This window comes from Panthera tigris, chromosome B1 (assembly GCF_018350195.1).
Source record: "Panthera tigris isolate Pti1 chromosome B1, P.tigris_Pti1_mat1.1, whole genome shotgun sequence".
Taxonomy (NCBI): domain Eukaryota; kingdom Metazoa; phylum Chordata; class Mammalia; order Carnivora; family Felidae; genus Panthera; species Panthera tigris.
In genome coordinates this window covers 25,043,928-25,067,973 of record NC_056663.1, presented here as the reverse complement: position 1 = coordinate 25,067,973, position 24,046 = coordinate 25,043,928, and the positions used below count along the sequence as shown (strand labels likewise).

Below are 24,046 nucleotides of genomic sequence, written 5' to 3'. Positions count from 1 at the left end.
CCCATTCGCTGTATTTCATGGAGTGAGTTTTAGAGTGTTTTCAAGTTAATCTCATATAAATTATTTCTTGTAGTATGCCGGGTTAGTCCAGCATCCATTCATCCACTCACCCATCTACCCAAACATCCATGCATGCGTGTGTGCATGCAGCAAATATTTAAGCATCTCCTACGTGCAATGTAAATTTGTGAAATATTAGAAAAAAATATTAAGTGAGACAGACATAGCATTGCTAATGGTGCTCATAGGATGTCAGAGAAGACTGGTAATGAGAGAAACAACTACAATAAAGATGATTTGATCTCTACGAAACATAATTTCCCCAGGTGACTCTCTTTCTTGTCTAGCCCATAATAACCATTTCCTTTTTAAGCACACTTCTCTTTTAAATAATATTGCACGAAGCCCAGAATTATTTGAGCGATCTTTGTGGGACAGTATCAGGGCCACATTTAGGTAGGTAGTGCTACCATCAGAGGTGTTTCATTTGCAAGAGGCACTGTATGAAATAAAGAGGTAACATTCTCAGGGGAAAAGAAGTGGAAAAGAGGAAAGCTCACAGGAACGTGCCGCCGCAGGTTTGTTGGTGTGCCGGACGGAGAGGAGCTGGTGCTGAGGGCATTCTCAATGTCCTGATCAAGTTGGTCCAGTTTCATAATTAGCAGCACCATGGAGTCTAGCCGCGCCCTATCTCGATCTTCTCTTATTTCCTGAGGAACAGAACATGTTGTTACTAAATATGAAAGGGCATTTCTTGGAAAGAATAAAAAGTTCCCTGTTCTTCAATGTGACAAAAAGGACAGTGAATAATAGGCAGCCTTCTACTCAAGGGGGAAAGGAAGTTCTATTCTGTATCATCAATGGGCTCTTCATTGGGAAGATGCTGACCTACTGCCAAAGAAGCATTTTACTTGAATTTTAAATATACATCTTCTGGCAAAAAGTGAAATGAAAAAGAAGTATAACATCAGTGAGTACTGATACATATTTACTACTTTTCTGTGGACTATTCTGGGGAAAAATTAGATGTTACTTTGTTCATGGTATAAATCAATTATGACATACTAATAACTGTTTGTGGTTAGGCATTTAAGGATCCATACAATATTTTTGGAAGAATACTTCTGAGTATAGGAAAAAAAATGGGAAAATAATCAAAGGCGGCAGGATTCAGTTTGTACAGTGGGCAAGTTGCTTTGTTTGTTTTGTTGTATTTTGTTTTGTTTTTGCATGGCGCCATTTACCTACTGCTGCTTCAAGCTATATCACTGTCAATATTTCTTTTCAAGCTTCTTTTTTTTCACATTAAAAAAAAGCCCCCATAACTGTATATATTTTTGTAAATGATCATGGTTACTTATCCTGAATTCTTTATAATATTGAGATATATTTATGGAAATACTGTTGCTTACAGGAATAACTAAAGCTTCTCATTGACCATAGAGAGTCATTTCCACATGACTGTTTACTATTCTTGCATATTCAAATCATGTCAATTAGTATTAGGAATTTTCCAGATTCCCTGCGGGCTGTGCAAGGTATCAAGGTTGGATAGGGCATTGGGTTGGGAAAAAAAGGCCATGGAAAGCACAGTAAGGTTCTTTAGAAGCAAAATCTATTGAGACATGTAATAGACTCAGGGCTAGCCCTTTGGAAGAAAACTATCATGTGTAACTCACGTTGCTATCTTCTCATCTGTCTTTGATATTTACCTCCGTGAAATCAGCTTTGAAAGGAACACGAGTGGGGACCTCAAGGGGAAAATATATCACGACAGAAGCCTGAGGGATGTGGGTACAAGGGAGCAGGTGACGGTATTGGAAGTGAATCAGACATTTTATTTTGTTTTGGCATTTTTTAATCCCCTAAATTCTCTAGCCTTCATTAGGAGGGAACCCCAAAGAACAGGGACTGACTAGGGTAAATTTCATGGATTAATCAAATTCTATACAAGTCTCTGTACCCCCAATAGCTAGAGCATTATTTCCCAGATGTCAAACAGTTGGCCTTTTAAAGTGTTCAAAGAATCATTAATTAGGGTAACATTCGTAAATTATTTGGGTAAGCTGAACCTGTGTTTGGTTTAACAGACTAACATCAAATTGAAAGAGCTAGTCCTATTTCCATAAAGACATCCAGTTTGAGAATAACTTAAGAATTTTTTTTGAGTTGTATTACTTACTTCAGAATACTATGCTGTGATTATTACTTAAATTTCCTTTCATTGTCCCTGCTGTCTAAAACATGTAATGAGGCTCTGACACAATTACAGGCTCTTGTCATCAGAAAGTCTTATGTTTTATGCTTGAGAGTATCCAGGATATTTGCAAACAGACTTGAACCTTACTATATATCATATCCTTCACTGCCACAGAACTTTGTTATAGTCAAAAGAGCATTACAGTAGAATCCTGCTTCTACCTTAAAATGAAGTCCTGGAAATATTGGAGATTATTCTAAATTTAATTCTCTTCTAAATACCCAAAACATGGAAAACCTGACTGAAAGAAGACTCAAAGTCCTCTTAATTACTTCTCCAATGTATTTGCTTGTATAATTTCCTTCTTTTTAAAACCAAAGTTGTGTTTGGCAAGATAATGTTCTTTGCATCTCTACATCCACATATGTTTTTTCTGTGTGATTTTAATCTCCCAGTTATAACATCCTCAAGCACAAAAATTATGTTTTTCTACCTGGCAGATGAGACAAGTTATACACTGCACATGCAATATGTTTTCAGGAATAATAGTAATGAAATCAATAGGAGCCAGTGAAATAACAGCTCCCAAAGCCTTAGAAAGTATATCTTGATGTTTTTCCAGCTACTAAGTTAATGTTGGATAAAGCAGTATGTCCTGGGTTGTCCTAGACCTACCAGCAGTGGTCTCAGAAACAATTTGTCTTTGAATTAACTGGATGCTGAGATTGTACTTTAAAAACATTTTTAAATCCATGGGCTGAGCATCAAATTATTTCAAATGCTCTGCCAAAAGGAATAAAACCAAACGGCCTTGGTCTACAATATTCCTTTAGAGAAATAAGCCTATTGATTTCGCCTTCCTTCCTGGATGCTTCCTTATTCACTATCTATTACATTCAGCATCAAGTGTCAAGTACACAGACCAGTATCCTGTGTACATCCATAAAACCTCACAAAATAGAGTGGACTACAAATCAGATGCTTTGGATAAATTTTATTGTCTTTGTTTTTAAAGCCCCAGATATTAATATTTAACAGTTCTAACCTTTCATATGTCCATGGCTAAACTCCAGCAAATAGCTCATGCCTGAAAATAGAGCTGCGTATTTGCAGGTTTTGGCTAGGTTGACTTCTACAGTGAAGCTTTTATTTCATGCTGTCTCCATAGTCCACGAAGAGCACCTTCTTTAATAAGTAAAGCTGCCTATTAGTGAAGTTCTCAATATTTCAGTACCTTAACCCCTTCAAATCAAGGCCAAGATGCTAAATTCTCTCCCCTCCCGTCTTTCCTTCCTTCTTTCCTGCAGTCATAGCTGTTCTGGGCCAAGCACCATTAAAGGGACAAAATAGTCACAAGTGGATAAGAGATTTAAAAATTCCTGCTTTCTTGAATATTATAGTCAACCATGAGAAGACACAACAAAAGTTAACAAATTCATAAGTAGGATGGTTTCATACAGGAACAAGTGTAAGAAGCAAATAAATTGGGTAAGAATCTACACAGTCACTGAAGGGGGTGTCCCACTTTGTATAGAGTGGTTGGAAAATAGTTTTCTGTGGTTGGAAAACAGAGCTAAATCATGATGGGGAGAAAAAGAACGGGGTAGAAGAGAGATACGGAGATGAAGATGGAGATGGAGAGAGACAGCAAGTGAGAGAGAAAGGGAGAGATAAAGAGAGAGAAAGGAAGACAGAAAGAAAGGAAGAAAATGAAAGGCAAAGAAAAAAGGGGAAGGGAAGGGAAGGGAAAGAAGAAGAGGAAGAAGGAAGGAGGAGAACTGGGAAAATAGTACTGCACACATCTTGCATGCTAGACTGGAATGAGCTGGATGAATAAGAGGATCAGATAAAAGGTGGGGGACACCAGGAAGGGAAGTGAGAGCGAAAGGAATGAATACTAGAACAATGTGCAGGTGAATATGAACAGGAGCCAAAATATATTTTGTCATGAAGGTCACTGTAAAGGTCAAATTTATTCCTTGCAGTGGGGCCACTGGCAGGATGTAAGCACATGAGTGATTTCCTGTGTATTTTACTTTTAGGATCCTCACCACATACTGACAATCAAACATTTTTGGAACCTCACGCTACTTTACCCCCAGCAAAGTCAAATGGCTAATACATACTAAATAGTTCAAATTAACCTAGGATTATTTTCTAGTCCTAGTCCTAGTTCTGTTTTTTCCCCCTGAAGTCTGAATTGGACCCACATTATGGTAATTATAAGGAGATAACAAATTTAAGAGTTCATCTATCTTGATGAGCACTGACTAATATATGGCATTGTTGAATCCCTGTATGGTACACCTGAAACTAATATAACACTGTGTGTTAACTACACTGGAATTTAAAAAAATGATATGCTTTTATAACACGGCCATAAATATTTTGAGATCGAAGTGAAAAAGAAGACACTGTCTGAGGAAGCTGTTTCTTGGAAGCAGGGAGTGGTATGTTAGTAAATGTTTAGAAACTAGATACCAAATGAAACAAAAGTCCTCATGTGTAGCATGTGCCATTTTTTCTGTGACGTAAATATTGTCATAGCTGGTTTCAAGCTACCAACAAGACATTAGTGAACTCAGAACAGGAAGAGATGCCACCAGTTTGCTCTTGTGAGCTTATGCGAGCTGGTGCATATTTGTGCCAACACATAGTAGGAGTGGGGATCAGTAGGATGGAGAGACACGCTCAGAATTGGATTCAAATAGAAGCATTGCTAGTTAAATCGACAGTTGTAATTATGGCTTAATCAACATAATAACATATTGAAATAATGCATTGTATTTATTTAATGCATTTATTTTCCTTAACTTTTGCTCTTGTTGCCCAGGCAGAGTTCAGTATAAATTGTTGACTGAAATTTAGTGTTCTTCTGGAGACTTCTTTTTTCCTAGAAGCAGCTCACGTATCTGCCTTCTTTGCACTATCCATTATTTATGTTTGTAAAATCCCTTAAAATTCATTATAATTAACATATCTTCATATGTGTATTTTCACTTAAATAGGTCAAACAGGGGTGCCTGGGTGATTCAGTCAGTTGAGTGTCTGACTTCTGCTCAGTCATGATCTCGTGGTTCATGAGTTTGAGGCCCACATTGGGCTCTGTGCTAACAGCTCAGAGCCAAGAGGCTGCTTCAGATTCTGTGTCTTCCTCTCTCTCTGTCCCTCCCCCACTCATACTCTGTTTCCTCTCTCTCATAAATAAATATTTTAAAAAATAATTAAAAAATAAGTCAAAACATATTTGAGTAACTCATTATGTACTTGGGTACTTTCTCCAAAATTAAGACTTTAGAAATCTAGAGCTCTAGGATCATGGCTATTGGTTCCACGGTGTTCTGACTTTGCAGCTGTAGAGTTTTAAATCCAGATCACTTTTCCATTGACAAACTGAATAGAGTAGAGCCCATCTCTCCCCACTCATTGCCTTGGTCTTTTTCCAATACTCCATTTTGCTTCCCTTTCATGGATGCAATTTCTAATTCAATGTCTATTAAGCATCATTTATTCTCTTCTTAACTACTGCAACCTGTTTTTCGTTCCTTCTAATATACAGAAACTATGTTTTGGAAGAGTAGCGATAACCACAATTAAATGCAAGAAACTTTTGCATCTAGACAAGTCCTTATTTTTTTTTTTAATTTTTTTTTTAACATTTATTTTTGAGACAGAGAGAGACAGAGCATGAACGGGAGAGGGTCAGAGAGAGAGGGAGACACAGAATCGGAAGCAGGCTCTAGGCTCTGAGCTGTCAGCACAGAGCCCGACGCGGGGCTCGAACTCACGAACCGCGAGATCATGACCTGAGCCGAAGTCGGCCGCTCAACCGACTGAGCCACCCAGGCGCCCCAATCCTTGTACGTTTTTAACAGTCTTCATGATGTTTATTGGCCATCTCCTGTGTCCTATGCACTGTTCCCTAGGAAGCTACCTATTTCATACTTGTACAGTTATAAGGTTGAGAATTCTGCCTTCCTTTAACTTCCCAGTTTCTCCCTCCAAAACTAGACAGCATAAAGTAGTGTCTATTCCATGAAAGAGCCTTTCAAATATTTGAAGAACTACGTTGTGCCCATTTTCTTCCTTTTCTAGGTGAATCATACTCAGTCCCCTTAATGATTTCTCATACGACATGTTTTCAAATCCTCATTAGTTCTATTTACCCTTCTCTGAATATGACATAATTCTGTCATTGACCCAATTAATAGTCAGTGCTGAGAATTAAATATATTACTCTACACGTTCTCAGACCAGGGCAGAGTAGGCAAGTATTTCCCCATGTTCTATATACCCTCTCTAACACAGCCTAAGAATTAAGTGCCTGTTTAGAACATGAATAGGCTATTCTTAATAGGATTGCATGATTTGCTTTTTTAATGAGGAAAAACTATTTAGTTGCCTGTGAGCTGACCTTGAGTCAATGGTGTGATATATGTCTCCTTTTCCCAATATCTGCCTGTGTAGCACTAAGAACAGAAACATCCTGTTGTCGAGAGACTGTAACCAGCTGTTGTCAAGGTATAGATAATATATATCACAGTTGTGGAAGAAATTTCCAGTTGTATTTCTTTCAGAAACACGTCAGTGGATGCTTAGGCAAATTTGGAGAGAAACTTCTATTCAATTCGATTTGTTGTCAAAAGCCTAATATGGCCAACCGCATGGTTTTCATTGGAAAATCTTAAAGATGTTCCTTATTTACTCCCAAGAGCTGTTTAGCCCCTGAGCAGTGAAGTCATTTGGGTCACAATGGGATCTGGGGGAGATAAACAGGGTTTTTAGGGGGTCATTCTCTCCAGGTCTCTGAAAAGGAATTCTTTGAACAGGAGACTCCACTACCTTCTTTCCTTCTATCTGGGGAAGATAATTCCAAGCTTCCTCTCTCCCAGATGCTCTTTATTGAGCAACACAGGACACAGCACACACACATGGAGTGGGGAGGAGGTGAAGATTACCAGACACTCTACAGATTGTGAAGTACAGAGAAAAGGATGCCTCCCCTAGAGACGCAGGGGCACTGTTTTCCTAATGCCAAGCATTTGGAAGGAAACCAAAAAAATGCAGTAAACCACCTGAATGCTTCCAAATAGTGGACATTTGGCTCAGCAAATATAGCACTGCCTGAATGTTCTGCTTGTCAATGAGTTGTGGCATCACATAGACAGCCATAATAAATTAAAGGCGAGGCCAGGAATAGAACTAAGACTTCCTGATTCATAATCCAAGGTTCTGGCCCCTACACTGTCTTTGATTCCATACGCATCTTACTGGCATTCTGGGCTGGTAATACTCCTTGTTCACCCGTAATAGAAAGGGACCTTTTAGCAAAAGACTTGGCCCGACTTCATTCTGAATTATTTGATCTGAGGCCAGCTGGATTAGTATGAAATCTCATATTAGTGTTATACATTTCATCTGAAAATAAATTCCTCACTCTAGACTTTCCTTTCTTAAAATAATATCCTGTTTAAAGAACCAGAAAGTTATTCATTTTTTTTTTCTTCAGAAGCAGTGAAGATTTTTATCTGAATAGCTAGTTAGGGGCTAAAGATAATTTAACTATCCTATGTTAGAATTTCTAGGCAAGTTAAACAAGTCAACCTTAATTTTTATACTGGTGCATTTCAAGATGAAATTTATGTGGATTAGGTAATAAAACAAACCAGCAATTATCTCCGATTTGCCAGATACAGTCTGTTCAACCACAAAATCTTTGCATGTTATCTTAATAGTAACATGTGCCAATATCATTTTAATATCAGATGATAGAGGGTGATCTAATACCCTCATTCAAAGTTACTACAAGGAATCTTTGAACTGGTATGTAAATTGTGGCTTTTTAGTGTTTACCTTCACTTCCTATGTTATCTCCTTCCATTTACAAAGCATGGTGAAGAAAACTGGTTCCTCCTTAGCTTGATTTTTAAATTCCAGTGAGGTTTCAAACAGAGATTTTTAAACTGGGACTTCTGTAAATTGCTTACAGAGTCTCCTGCATAGACTCAAACGATATCTCTGCAGCTGGTCCTAAGGAGTGCTCAGAAGTGGCAGATGTGAGTCAGGGACAGAATTGTGTGGGCAGAAATTCCTCTCTATTCCAGGGAAATCTGAGGATGACTTCCTCCACTAGGTTTAAAGGTCCATTTTGGGGAGTGGGATATGATTTCTACTTAAATAATTTGGTAGGCATTCTGGAACCAGTTGTTACTTTAAGTGGTAAAATTGGGAGACTGACTTTCATGGTCACTTAACACATTTTATAGACACAAAGTCAACCTTTGTGGGTTATTTATTCTGTATCATCACTCCTACCTGATATCTGCAAATCTATGCAGCTTTTGTTACTTTGGCTTTTTTGTTTTGTTTTGTTTGTTTTACAATTCTCAGTAGCTCTGTCCTTGGGCTCAGATGTTAAAGGAGGCAGGACTTTTCCTGATGTGAAAACGTGAGAAAAACATCTATTTACATTAAAATTCCATCAACTGTTTTCAGGAATATTATGATGGTCTTTTTTAGGTGTGGATAACAAAGAAAGACAAAAGTAAAAATTTCTTCCTCTTCCATAAAAATTTATATGACTTAATTTAGAAAAAAGTCTTGTATTGAACCTGGCTTCTGTTAAATTTTCTAGTTTTACCTCTCACATTCTTTCTGATAATTCCCAGTGTTCCCCAATGTCAGTCATTTTGAGGACTACTGCTACATTATTCTTAATATTTGTCTTTAATTGGATTCACTTTTTTACAGCTAGATAAAAATTTAAATATATGAATGCTATATAATATGTAAGTAATAATTTTATTTTTTATAAAGTATATTAAACTATACAGTTATCAAAATCAACCATACTATGTGATATAATCTTACATAAACGACTGTACTATATTTTAGAAAATGCTCAGTTAGAAGTCCAGAACTTCTTTTAGTTTCTCAAATATGTCATGTTCTCTCTCTCTCTCTCTCATTGCAACAAGGATTACTATATGTAGCAAATAAAAATATAGGATACCCAATTACATTTGAATTTCAGATAAATAATTTTTTTTTTTGTATAAGTATATCCCAAATATTGCACGGGATATACTTATACTAAGACATTTTATGTTGTTTATCTGAAATTCAAATGGAACTGGGGATCCTAAATGTTATCTGGCAACTGTATTTGGACCCATGTTTCTTAGGCTTAACATACTTCTCCCCTGACTGGGTATATCAGAGGAAATCTTTGGTTTCAAGTATCATGTGACTCCAATGGAGAGGTTTCTATACACGGTTGTTTCCTTGAATGAATGAACAGTAATTGCCTTCTAAGTTTAGTTATACAATTTTAAAGAATAGGAATTTCCTTTTCTCAGTGTTCTATTTAGTGTTATAATCCTAGGCAAATCTAAGACTTCTCATTTTGATTTTTCTTCAGCAACAAAATAAAGTCTGAAAAGCACATGAAGCAGATCTTTTTAGAATTGCAAATTCACTTCAACTGTTAATATTTTGTATGAAATTTTCTAGAAATGAGTAAATCAGATTGAATTTTTTTACCACTGTATAGGTTTTCACAACTCGCACGTGCAGTGTGGCTGTGGCTTTTTTTTGACACTAATGAAGAGCCTTTACAGTGAAAAATTATGGGAACTACTTACCTAGCTCCATCCTCTCATTTTTTTCTGATAAGTTACTTTAGCAAATTTAAGACTTTCCCAACCTACAAACTGATAGTGTCAATGGCTACTTGGGAAACAAGAAGCAAAGATGAAATCAAGAGACACTGAATTTCCAATTCTTCCATTAACCTAAGTCCTGTAAATCTTTTGTTTTACTCTACAGGTGACCTAATACAAATGATCTGAAAGCTCTGGGAAGAATACATATAGATTAAAAAACTGACTTAGTTACATATGAGTGGCATCTTCTTATTGTTACTAATCTACAAATTTAGAAGCTAAATCATCTTACTGATGATTTGTTCCTTTCCTTCTCCTTCCCTCCCTCCCCTTTCTTTTTCTTTTCCTTCCTTTTTCCTTTGTTCTCTCTTTCCTTCCTTCTGTCTCTCTTTCTGTCTTTTTATTTGTCAACCGTTTATCAGTGGTTCTCAAATATGACTGTGCATCAGAACCTTCTGAAGAACTTGTCAAAACACAGACTGATTCAGTAGATCCTTGATGGGACAGAGCATCTGCATTTTTTTTTTTTTTTTGAAATTTATTGTCAAATTGGTTTCCATACAACACCCAGTGGTCATCCCAAAAGGTGCCCTCCTCAATACCCATCACCCACCCTCTCCTCCCTCCCACCCCCCATCAACCCTCAGTTGGTTCTCAGTTTTTAAGAGTCTCTTAGCATCTGCATTTTTTTTTTTTTTTTACAAGTTCCTGAATAACGCTGTTGCTGCTGTATGGAGGGCTAGACTTTAAGAACCTCTGAACCACATGTTAGAGTAATAGTTCTCTGCAGTGGCTGATTATAAGTATACTTGTAGAGCTTTGAAAACTTCCACATCTAAGGCACCATCCACCGAATTTCAAAGATGTAGGGTTGGGCCAGCCTAGTGTGATTTTAAAGAATTCGACAGATATATTCAAAGTATAGCGAGGGTTAAGGAACATTAAAATAAATTATAATTGTAATAGATTACAGAGAAAGCTAGTCCATGGTTTCTGACCCCCCCCCCAAAATAGCATAATCGAAATAGATTTTTATCTACAGTGCTCCCACAATAAGAAATCCATTAGACCTTTATATTGATAGAATAATAAAAAATACAACAAATGTCAAAAAAGGTATTTATAACATTCAAAACCTATTTTTTTAACTTTAATGTTTATTTATTTTTGAGAGAGAGAGAGAGAGCAGGAGTAGTGGAGGAGCAGAGCGAGAGGGAGGCACAGGATCCAAAGCAGGCTCCAGGCTCCCAGCTGTCAGCACAGAGCCCAACGTGGGGCTCGAACCCACGAACCGTGAGATCAGGACCTGAGCCAAAGTCGGATGCTTAACTGACTGAGCCACACAGGTGCCCCTCAAAACCTATTTTAAATCACTTGTTAGTGGTTTAATAAACAGAAAAACAACAAAACCCTCTCAGATAGGAAGGATTTAAAAGGCAATATTCTTAACTTGATTAAGAGTATCAGGCAATTAGACTAAGTTTTAAGTACAGAGGTGGAATATTAGAAACACTTCTATAATACTAAGAAAAAGTAAGAATACTCATTATCACTCATTTTATTCAATGCTTTGATTAAGGTTCTGGCCGAAGAAACGAAACAACAAACAGCAACAACAACAAGAACAAAAAAAACCCAGAGTTGATTATATTACAAAGGAAGAGAATTTGTACCTTAAAAATCCCAGAGAATCAATTAAAACAATGGAATAGAAAAAAACAAATCACAGTCACAACAAAGACTAAAATATCTAGAAGAAACTGAACAAGAAATAATGAAGATTTTCATGGAGAAAATTTAAAGTGTCACCAAAGGATTTAAAAGAAGACTAAACAAATGGAGACACACATAATTGCTCTGGATAGGAAAATTCCTTCTAATACATTTTAAAGCAGATTTGTTATGTATATTGTCTGTTTCCCTTCTAGAATTTAGTTATCATTGCCTGTTTTGTTCAATGATAACAACCCAAGAATCTAGAATGGTCGCCAGCACATAATCATCATACAATAAATGTTTGTTGAGTGAATGAATGAATGAATGAATGAAATGTTAATTGTCTTTCAACTAAATTTTTAACCCAAGTAGTCTGACCCAAAACTCCCATGGGATTTTTTTTAAAATGAAACTTGAAAAGCTGGTTTTTAAAAAAACAAAAAGAACTGGGCCCCCTGGGTGGCTCATTCAGTTGAGGGTCTGACTTTGGCTCAGGTCACATGATCTCACGGTTTGTGAGTTTGAGCCCCAAGTTGGGCTCTGTGCTGACAGCTCAGAGCCTGGAGCCCGCTTCAGATTCTGTGTCTCCCTCTCTCTCTACCTCTCCCCAATGTGTGCTCTCTCTCTCTCTCTCTTAAAAATAAATAAAATGTAAAAAAAAATTTTTTTTTAAACAAAAAGAATGAAAAGAAATCCCAAAGAAAACAAACAAAAAACTTTGTTATTACCAATAGCTTTTGTTTATTTATTTACTGAGAAAGATTTATTTACTGAGAAAGGGGGCACGTGCGTGAGTGCACTTGTGAGCAGGGGAGGAAGGGGCAGAAGGGGAGAGAGGGAGAATCTAAAGCAGGACCCATGCCCAGCGCAAGCCCAACTCAGGTCTCCATCTCAAGACTGTGAGAGCATGAACTGCGCCAGCCAAAATCAAGAGTCTGACTCTCAACCAACTGAGCCACCTGGCTTCCCTGGATATCTTTAAACATATATGAAAATACAGAAAAATATTATAATAAACTCTGATGTCTAATATATCTGCAAGCTTAAAATTTGTCAATATTTGTTAAATTTTATGTATCCCTCCCTATGTTTTAAAAAACAGTATTTTAGGTAAATATCTGACATCATATTTTACTCACAGGTGCTTATGATAAACCGATTTTAAAAGTCTCTTGTAAGACCAAAGGAATATTAATTGTAAAATTCTTAAAAACAAAACAAAAAATTCAAACATTCTATGACACTGTATAAAAATCTACAGATGAAATTTTGAAAAAATAAAACAAACGAAGAAAAAAGAAAAAAACAAACAAAAAAACCCCCAGACTCTTAACTACAGAGAACAAACTGATGGCTGCCAGAGGGGAGGTGGGTAGCAGGATGGGTAAAACAGGTGAAGGGTATTAAGAGTACACATATCATGCTGAGCACTGAGTAGTGTATAGAATTTTTGAATCACTATATTATACCTCCAAAACTAATACAACACCATATTTTAACTATAGTGGGATTAAAATTAAAAAAAAATTAAAATCCACAAATGAAGACTGATAAAATTTAAAGGGCAACTGACAGACTGAAAGAAAAGATTTGCAGCATATATAATGAAGAATTAAGAAATTATTAAAAAATCCAATAAAAATGGCAAAAGCATTAAAAAGCGATTATATAAGAATTACTATTTAAACCTCTAAACTTCATTGGTAATCAAAATAATGCAAATTAAATTAAAAATGGAAATTATTTTCATTAGATTGTCCAAAAAGAAAAAATAATCTTGACCACACTCAAGATTGACAAGGTCTTGGGACACCTGGGTGGCTCAGTCAGTTAAGCATTTGACTCTTGGTTTCGGCTCAGGTCATGATATCACAGTTCATGGGTCTGCACTTACAGAGTGGAGGCTGCTTGGGATTCTCTCTCTTTTCCCTCTCTCTGTACCTCCCCTGCTCACTCTCTCTCTCTCAAAATAAATAAACATTTTTTTAAAATGCTTAAAAAAAGATTGACAATGTCTTTGGAAATGTTAATTTCTGTCTTTTTTGGAAGGCAGTTTGGCAGTATCTTTTAAAATTAAAATAGGACATGTCCTTCAACTTGGCATTCTAATTTTAGTTGTGTATCCTAGAGAATTACTTGTATACATGCAAAAATTAGTATGCCCAATACTATTCACTGAAGCATTTTTTTCTTATGGCCAAAGTACTGGAAATAACCTGTGTGGACATCAGTAGAAACCTGTTTAACTTAATAAATTATAGCACCATTGTTCCTTAGATTATTACCCAGTAGTTCCAAACATGAGGTAGATTCATATGCACTGACATAGCCATGAATAATCTAGTCAGTTCTTCAATGCAAGTTAGATATTGTGGCCCTTTGGAGGGACACAGCCCCGTGCCAGGGTTCACTGCTTGACGAGTAAAACACAGGTGCCCATCAGTTCTCACTTTAGTCTGGTGTCCTTGTGCAGGAAACAACCTGCAAAACTGCACTCAGGGCCCGACTGCTCATAGGGAAAGCACTCCAAGAAGATTTGTTAAGTGGAGAAAGAAAGGCGAAGGACAATATTCTATAGCAGGAAATCTTTTAGGTACCAAATGAGCACACATATACGCATATACACACACACAGGCACACACACAAAAACACACACCTGAAGCAAATTCTGTATTTCTGTATGCATATATACATGGATACACAAATATCTGGAAAGATACCTACCAGTGGGGAGTGCGGGTAAAACTGTCAGGGTGCAAAGGAGACCTATATGTTTTTCCACATTGTTTGAAATTCCTACAGGGAATATGTGATTGTGAATCACAGGTTATTTTTTTTTTCAGGTAAAAAAGTAAATATTCATTGAAAATGAGAATATAAAGCACGACAGACTACAAATTTAAAAAAGGTGGAAAACATCACAAACATGAAAATGCCCAGAAAAAAAAATGTTGTTAGTGAACTGTGTAACACACTTTGTTAAGATTATTTTTACTACCTTTTTTGTTATCACGAATGATTTTAAAAGAGTTTTGGTATATCCATACATTGTCATACTGTGAAGCCTTTAACATAGTGATTGAAAATCCTCATTATCGGGGCACCCGGGTGGCTCAGTCGGTTGAGCGTCCGACTTCGGCTTGGGTCATGATCTTGCGGTTTGTGAGTTCGAGCCCCGCATCGGGCTCTGTGCTGACAGCTCAGAGCCTGGAGCCTGCTTCGGATTCTGTGCCTCCCCCTCTCCCTGCTCACGCTCTGTGTCTCTCTGTCTCTCAATAAATAAACGTTAAAAAAAACAACAGAAAATCCTCATTATTGACACAGAAAGATGTTCACTGAATAAGTAAGATTACTAAATTGTAAGGTTACTAAATTTTCACACATGAAGAGATGATTTATCTTGTCCAGCGGTTCCACCTCCCTGAGTGCCACTCTCCACAGCCAGATTTGTTGAGATCTGGTGGTCATCTCTGTGACCATCACTTTCAGTATGTTGAGTCCTGGCTGGAACATTTTGATGTATATACCCTGGTCTTCCTCCTTACTCACGAGAGTTACAATTCTCATCCTAGAGATTAGACAAGTTCCTGAATGGATACATCGTTTCCTTTAGCCCAAAGACAGAAAAGAGTACCTTTATGACCTCGGCTCTCTACCATAAAGCCAAGCTGACATTTTGTGAGAAGTGATATAATTATATTCCACACAGAGAAGCTACGATTTACAGAGGTCCAGTAAGTGAGCACATTAAATACAATCTAGATGATTCTATATTTGTGATTTTAAGATTTAGGGGATTCGCTACACACTTGCAATGAACTAAGAAGAATACTCTTTTTTTTAAAAAATGTTTATTATTTATTTTTGAGAGGAGAGAGACAGTGCAAACGGGGAAGGGGCAGAGAGAGGGGGAGACATGGAATCTGAAGTAGGCTCCAGGCTCTGAGCTGGAAGCACAGAGACTGACACGGGGCTCGAACTCAACAAACAGAAAGATCATGACCTGTGCTGAAGTCGGACGCTTGACTGACTGAGCCACACCCAGGCGCTCCATGGAAAAATATCCTTATTTGACAACATTTTGGTTTTTAAGTCAAATGGCAGCTAGTGCCATGCAACTAACTTGACAGGGTTTAATAAAATTGTTGATACTCTTGGTAAGTACTTAACCCAAATAGTGTTTTAAGTAAACATGCGTCAGAGTTTTTAAGATATTATTAGGCAATTTATTATGAAGGGACATCTACAGAATGGGAGAAATTATTTGTAAACCATAAATTGATAAGGGTTTAATATCCAAAACATATAAAGAACTCATAACACTCAGCAACTAAAAGCAAATAATATGATTAAAATATGGCAAAGGACCTGGAAAGACACTGTTCCAAGAAGACATACAAATAGCCAAGAGGCATATGAAAAAGTGCTCAACATCACTAATCATCAGGGAAATGCAAATCAAAACCACAATGAGATAGTATCTCACACTTGTTAGAATGGCTAGTCTAGAAAAGACAAGAAAGAACAAGTGTTGGAGAGAATGTTGAGAAAATGGAAACCTGTGTGCACTGTCGGTGGGAATGTAAATTGGTGCAGCCACTACAAAAAACCATATGGTAGCTCCTTAAAAAATTAAAAATAGATATGATCCAGCAAAAATCCCACTTTTAGGAATATATCCGAGGAAAATGAAATCAGCATCCCACAGGTATCTGTACTCCCATGTTTACAGCAGCATTATTCACAACAGTTCAGATTTGAAAAAAAAAATATCCATTTAAAAAATATCCATTAAAGGATAAATGGACCACCCCTAAAGAATTGACCACTCCTAAAGGAATATGATTCAGCCATAAAAAAGAGGGAAATTTTGCTATTTGTGACAACATGGATAAAGCTGGAGGACATTATGCTAGGTGAAAAAAGCCAGGCTTTTTTCATTACATGTATCATTACATGTAAAATCTTAAAAAGAAAAAAGAAGACCTGATTTTCTTGATTTTTAAAGATCTTGGGGGCATCTGAATGGCTAGTCAGTTGGGCGTCCGACTTCAGCTCAGGTCATTATCTCACCCTCTGTGGGTTCGAGCCCCGCGTCAGGCTCTGTACTGAAAGCTTAGAGCCTGGAGCCTGCTTCGGATTCTGAGTCTCCCTCTCTCTCTGTCCCTCCCCCGCTCATGCTCTGTCTATCTCAAAAATAAATAAACATTAAAAAAATTTAAAGATTTTTTAGACTTGTATATTTTACAGAATAGAATGGTGGTTGCTGGGGGCTGTGGGGCAGGGAAAATGGGGAAATGTAGGTCAAAGGGTAAAAACTTTAGGTTATAAGAAAAATAAGTTCAGAGAATCTAATGTAGAACACAGTGACTATAGTTATGGATACAGTATTGAATACTTGAACGTTGCCTAGAGTAGATCTTAAGCATTCCCTCCCTAGCCTGCAAACACACAAAGTTAGCCATGTGAGGTGCCGATGTGTACATCTTGATCCCGGTAATCATTCCACAGTGTATATGATATCACATCACTGTGTTGTACACTTTAGATATACACAGATAGATTTGTCAATTATTCCTCAATAAAGTTGAACAAGATGGACACAAATCAATGACAATTTCAACATGCACGTGATTTTCTTTTAGTATAGATATTTCTTTCATTAATCTCTTTTAAAATTACTAATTTAAAAGGAATAAGTAGTCAGTAGTAGGTCCCTTACATTATTAAGCACTTCATGCACGTTAGTCTCCCCAATCATTCTGAAAGTCTGCATGAGAGGAGACGGGGCCTCTGGCTTCGCTGGAACCACTGAGGTATACCTAGCAGAGAATGAATGTAACGGAACTCAAAAGTATTTTTAGATTAATTAACAGTTGCCTACTAAGTCCCAGTCTTTCACGAATATCTAGACAATATTATCAATCTATAAGAGCCAGTTTCTACAGAAAGAAAGCATGAACAGCTGCTATGGAACTTTCCCTTTTCTTTTTAATTGAAGAGAACTTTCTGGATGCACTGATTGGAGAATGTGTTGGCAGCATGGTAGGTCATTATTTGTGTCCTTACAAGACTTAGTAGAAACTCAAAAACGTCTTTGTGGTATATTGCTTCTGAGGGAAAGGGACATTTGAAAAATAGCCTTTTGCTTCCAAAATGTTGAGGTTACTCATCCTCCAATCCCCTGAGATCATTAAGACCTGTTTGTTTGCCTTTCTCTTGTGCATAAGGAAACCAAACAATGCTTTCTTTTTTCCCAATATGGTAATAATTCTTAACCCAAATTTCTGCCTGGGGAATCTCTCCAGCACACTGAAGAAAAATTTTTCTTTATCTATATATCTTGTTTGTTCTCCATATAAACTATGTGCCCATAAAAGCGACCAATACGTTTCTGTGGCTTTTAATTCAAATAGTTTAATTCCATAATATATGAGTCTCCTGTGGCGTTCACTTGTACCTATTTCCACAATGAGTAGGATTTCTTTGGCTATCATTTGAATAAACACAAATAAAAATGTGACTGATAAAGATTGTGAGCTAGAGAGCTTAAGAACATTAAATAGCATTTTAAAATGGGATTTGGCTTCCTTCAAAAACATTTTAAAGTGTACACATAGAATACGCATGTAATGAGGCTTACACAAATGATTAAAAGTAACTTTCTGTGTTTTCAAAAGGTGAGGTTAAGACAATACAATATCACTCTTTTCAGAACTCCAAGGTAGATGGAACAGTACTTAGTGCTAAATCTCCGTTATTTTCATGGTGGAGAAATGGAACAGACCACAAAAAAATAATTTAGAGCTGGAGAGTGCTTAGATGTTGTGTAGCTTTTTAAACAATGAAAAAACTGTCTAAGATTAGTAATATCGAGAGACAATTATCTCAGTAGATTTTGACTGCTGGAGAAGGTAGACAGCAAGGAAAACAACACGTGGTTCCTGCATATTATAGCTGACCAAAGGGGATTTTGGCAACTGTAAATCTCTTCCTTTTTGGGTAGTTAACTTACCCTCGGGGCAAATTTGGGCCATCTCTCTTTTTTTGTCCACGGTTTCAGAGAGGGGTCTGAATAAGGTTGTTGTGTGTGTGTTGTGTTTTTTTTTTTTTTCCTTATTTACTGAGCAACTATTAGGTCAATTAACACTATGTTGTGTATAAGAGATAAAATAAATCCTCTCTTCTTTTAAGAAGTTTATATTACATCTAGTAGAATGCCATGCAAACAAGGAACCAAAACAAAAAGGAATGACTGAGTTTAGTGCTAGAGTAAAAACAAAAAACAAAAAACAGAAGAGAGAGACAGAGGGAGATTGTTATTGGATCATATGGGGTGAGCATCACAGAGGACAATTAAACTGAGTCTTGAAAATGAGTAAGAATGGGAAGGACTGAAGGCATGAAGTTCAAGGTGTGCTGGGAACAGGACATGAAACATGTTAATAAAATAGGCTTGGATCTGATTGAATTGAGGGTGGTATGAGCTTAACGCTGGCTAAGGCCTTGTGCAAAGCACAATAAAGAATATAAATGCCAACACACATAAAAAGCTGTTTACCTGAATTGACCTGCCTAGGTTTGCCCTGTCCCTTGAGCTTACCATGCATGTGTCTATCTATTTTTCTCTCTTCACCCACCAACTCCCCCTTTCCAGGACTTTATTATGATACTGTTATAAGGACAATAACTGTATTTTTATAAAAACATATTGAAAATTAAAAAAGAGGGGTGCCTGGGTGGCTTAGTCAGTCGAGCGTCTGACTTCGGCTCAGGTCATGATCTTACAGCTCGTGAGTTCGAGCCCCGCGTCAGGCTCTGTGCTGACAGCTCAGAGCCTAGGGCCTGCTTAGGATTCTTTGCCTCCCTCTCTCTCTGCCCCTCCCCCACTCACATTCTGTCTCTCTCTCAAAAATAAACATTAAAAAAATTAAAAAAGACAAATGAGCACTTTATGCTCCCTTTGCAATCTCTACTGCCCCTGTAGAGTCACCCCCGTATAGGGTCTCAGGTGTGACCATATTTCTTCTATTTGCTTCCAGGTGAACCTAACTTTGCTGCTGAAGCAATTTGCAGCTGTAGACACATTTTATAAGCTGGTGAAGAGGATCCTCTGCTACGTCAGTAAAGTTTTACCTCACTGTTCTTTGTGGCCAATCTACTGAGTCCTAGTATAAAACAGTAAGGATAATATATTTTTACATGTGTCAAGCGAATGGGCATTTCTTATACATTCTGTGACTACTTAATCAAAATTTCATTTCCACACCATTTCTGCTTTGGTGTGCGGCATTATTCAAGTTGATTAAATTCTATTCAAATCGTATTCAACCACAAATGTTTGCTGATGACTGAAAGGTCAAATACATGAGAAAGCACAGATCTTAAGAGTACGATCTGTCACCATTACTGATAAAGTAATTCAAAGTACATGTGCTACTGAGATCAAGTTAAAGGAAGAACTGGATGTTTTTATTCGAAACGTCTCCTTGCGGGTTGAAAGTGTTCATCCATTACAGACTCAGAAAGTCCAACCAAGGGGAAAATAAGAATTATGATCTCATTATTTTTAAGATTCTGTTATTTGCTCAGAAAAATATAACCCAAATGTAAATTTTACTATAGCAATAAAATGGGAAGTAAATTAAATAATCCTAAGAAATGTCTATATTTTATTTAGTAGGAAATTAAGGGGATATTTCCTTTTGCTATTGAAAATAGAAACACAGAAATCCTCTTCTGACAGATAGTTCTCATGAACTTTGGAAATTAAAACAAAAGAAAAAACTCAAAAACTCATTGTCTCACCTGGAAAAAAATTAACAGTAATGGCAAAAAAAAAAACAAACCAAAAACCCACATCAGATCTTTGTTATTTGCCTTAAGATATTTCTCGTACTTAGTCAGAAATTAGTTTTTAGCAGAATGGACCTGCCTTTGAACAAGTCTGTATAACAACCTCCGTATTTAGTAACACAATGCGCCTATGGGTACTGACTTTAAATGGCTATAAATATGATAATATGCATTAACTGCTAAATTTTGTGAGAGCGAGTAGTGAGAATTCTACAAATTTTCTCACATACCACGTCTCTAGGAATATCGCCTTAAAAGCCTTCTAAGCATTTAGAATATGCTTCTTTCCACTTCCTGGAACACAACGTGCAGCAAAGGAAGAGGGTTAGGAAGAAAGGGTCACTATCTCTAAGAGAAATATGTAAGCACCGCAGATGCAGGAATCAAACTGCTGTTTCCCACAAACTCCACAGCTCCTCTTGAGCACAGGAAAGGGAAGAAAAATCCTCTAAAAAAATTAGCCACATGTTAGTATTGAAACGTTGCCAGGAACACAGACAGCCCTAGAGGGTTTGTTTCAAATCAATATTGATGGAGTCGTGTGGTGGGTCAAGAGAATGGCACATCTTGCTCTCAGAGTTCACGGGACTGAGTATTTTTATTCAGCCAAAGAGGAAGACTCAGAAAACAAACAAACAGCAGTGGGAACGATACCAGCAACACGAACAGTCCGACATTTTTAGATTCATGTGTAGTGAGAAAGGGGTTCACTAGCTCAATCAATCTTTCACTTAATGAAACTCCTGGGAGGCACAGGAGCTGTGTTTGGGCAGAAGGTGACATGGGTATCACAAAGTCCTCCTGGTGAATGAAGCTGTTGCATGCTCCTGAAATTTCTGCAATATTGGGTCAGTTTCATTATTATACCATGTTGAAGCAAAAATATGCCACATTACCATGGTCAAAGTGATTGTAGTTTAACGCATATAAAGGAAAACAAACTTATCCTCTTAAAAAACACCTAAAAACAATTTCTACCCCCTTTTTGGAATGGACTGATTTGATTGTATTCAAATTGAACAGCCGTCCATGCTTAATATTCCAGGTAATTATTAATAGTCAATTTTTTTCATAAAGAAATTATGGCTATTATGTAAAAAAACATCTAGCATAAAGCTGACAAGGAGTAGACACTTCACAAATGCCTCCCTTCTCTTCTGAGCCTCCAGAGCATTCTCTAAATTGCATATTGCTATAGAGATGTGAAAGGTTTTGTTTAGTAGTATTATCAACAATTGCAGTGGTAATGGCAAACCAATATTTTTTAGTTACCTGAATACTTGTATATTTTAATAAATATCTTCTTTTCATTTCTCAGATAAAATTCTTCCAACACACTCTCTACATTCAGGTGAACCTTTTCGTGGCCTCTTTGCCTCATTTTTTCACTTTATCATCTTTGTTCTGAGGATTGCCAAATTTAAAGCCGAAGGAGCACTTGAGACCATGCAGAGTGATTTCATCTTTAAGCAGATATGACAACTGAAGCCGAGAAAAGCCTTAGTAGGGACAAGGTAGATCCCGAAATCAGTCATTCCTACCCTCAGATCTGTGTCCTAACATTTCTCTATGCCCTTTATGTTTCATCGAGATTCCTGTTGTTATAGTGCCATTGCCTAATTCTCTATTTTTCTTTCTCTTAAAGAGTTGCCTACGTTTGCCCTAGTCTAGGATTTCCTCCAATTCTCCCTGCAGTCGTTAGAACTTACTTCAAGATTACTTACAATGAGATCCTACTGAAAAGTTTCTATCATGTTACGGGTTTTTCTTAATTTTGTCTGGTTTTTGCCTACAACTTGCCACTTTGAAGTATTAATTCCCCCAGCTTTTGTCTGATGCAGATGTGGCCCAGACTTTAATCTGTATTTAGGACTTCCTGCTATTTGCTTTGAGCCCACACCCTGGCACTGTTCTTTTGTGATTGTGTAGAAGTGGTGAGCGGCACTGAGCTTCACTCTCTGTCTACCCAGTTCAGCATGCCTTTCCAGGTAAAGTCCCAGGTTTCCAGCTGGTTTCCCAAACTTTCCTCAACTACCAATGCACTGCCTCCTCCCTTCAAGCTTTTCCCACTGCTGACAACTCCTGGCTCTCAGGGTCCCCTCCTGACACTGGGGTGTTCTGTTCGTCCTCGAGGCTTCCCACCCAGGGACAAGAGGCCAGCTCCAGAGGATTACTCCACCCCACTCATTTCTCCTTTCCCTGAATGTGCATCTAGCCTAATCGTGGCCACAGAATGTCACGCCAAGTATTTCTAATTGCACAGAAACCAATTTTCTTAACATACATAAAGATTAAACAAATCTTTCTTGAGCGGTTTGTCTCTGTCAGCCTAAAATCTATGCTATTCTTCAGCTCAGAATCCACTTTATTTCCTGCTCTGTGTGGAAATAACCTATCCATTCTCCAGGGCATAATTTATTAGTCATCCTCTCTATGACCCCTTTCTTACTCTCTTTTCTCTCAGAATTGACCAACCCTTTTGCACTGCCCTCATAGGCTCCTCGTTCTGTTAGTCATTTTTGTCTATTTTCTTGAAAAAATGGTGAGTTCTTTGGGGTCAGGAATAAATCTTGTCTCTTTCAATTGTATGTTTTTCTTTAGAGCCTTTTACAATTTCTGCCCTTGTCAGAAACGAACTCTTAATCCTTTATTAGACTGAAGCTCTGGGATGCAGGAATAATGTCTTCTTATGTTTTTGTACTCCTCACAGTACCTAATAAAATGCTAAGTACTTGGTGGTCACTTGATATACTCACTGATGGACCATCTGGTCAGAAATCTGGTAGCCAGAGTTCCCAGTTTGGTCTGAGAGAGACAAAACCCTCTGTACAAATGGCTTCTTTGAGAACAAGGGAAAGGCTATGATTAAAATGCGGAGCTCAGGAAGGAAAGGCTTTTTGTTTTTCTTATTAGTCTTTTAATCTCCGTGATTGCTAGGTCTCTGTGTGCGTGCCAGTGCAAGAAGATAAAGTGGCAAAAGAGAACAGGGGGATGGCAGATGCCATTTGCTGGGTCCATGCAAGTCACGGGATAAGAAAATGTGTCACTGACAAAAGATGCTGTGTGCTTTAATCATAACTTTGCTTCAAGCACACACATGGGCCTAGCTTAATGTTCCCCAAACTGGTATTTGAGGATTTTAGCAGAGATTTATTCCTCAAGATGTTAAGAATTGTGACTTGCAAAAAATGTCTGCATAATCAAATAACGTTATGAAATCCTGTTTTCTATGATTTTTGGATTCTGTAATTCTTTTCTGAATCGTTATAATGTCCATTAGTATAGAAGCTTTGAGAATTCCTAAAGTAAATAAAATTATTTAGCTTTATTTAAGCATTTCTCAAACATATACGAGCATAGAACCTTTGTCTCCAATTTTTTGTTTTTCACAGAACACTACTTTGAGGAATGCTGACCCAACTACTTACTAGAGGGTGACTTGAGTTAGAAGAAAAGGTGCTCCCTGGGACATTGTAGGGCACCCTTTCTTTAGCTGTTTAGTCTCTGAGATGTAAGAAGTTGTCAAAGATGGGTTTCTTGCAGGGTGTCCTTCCAGGTGGAAATGGCTCCCAAAGAGCTAGAGACTGGCCATAGCTAATGCTGAAGTAAA

The 24,046-nt window shown here is 37.4% G+C and overlaps 1 protein-coding gene across 32 annotated transcripts in view; it reads right to left on the bottom strand.

Moving 5' to 3' along the window:
• The window catches only part of DLC1 (DLC1 Rho GTPase activating protein), a 560,457-nt gene that overhangs the window by 321,451 nt on the left and 214,960 nt on the right, over positions 1-24,046 (bottom strand). For 31 of the 32 annotated variants that reach the window (XM_042983066.1, XM_042983079.1, XM_042983071.1 and 28 more), the window contains one exon: positions 561-710. In XM_042983066.1, coding sequence (XP_042839000.1) covers positions 561-710 — 150 coding nt within the window. Of the gene's footprint in view, positions 1-560; positions 711-17,302; positions 17,322-24,046 lie in introns of those variants that run through there. The other variant, XM_042983085.1, reaches the window with a different exon arrangement.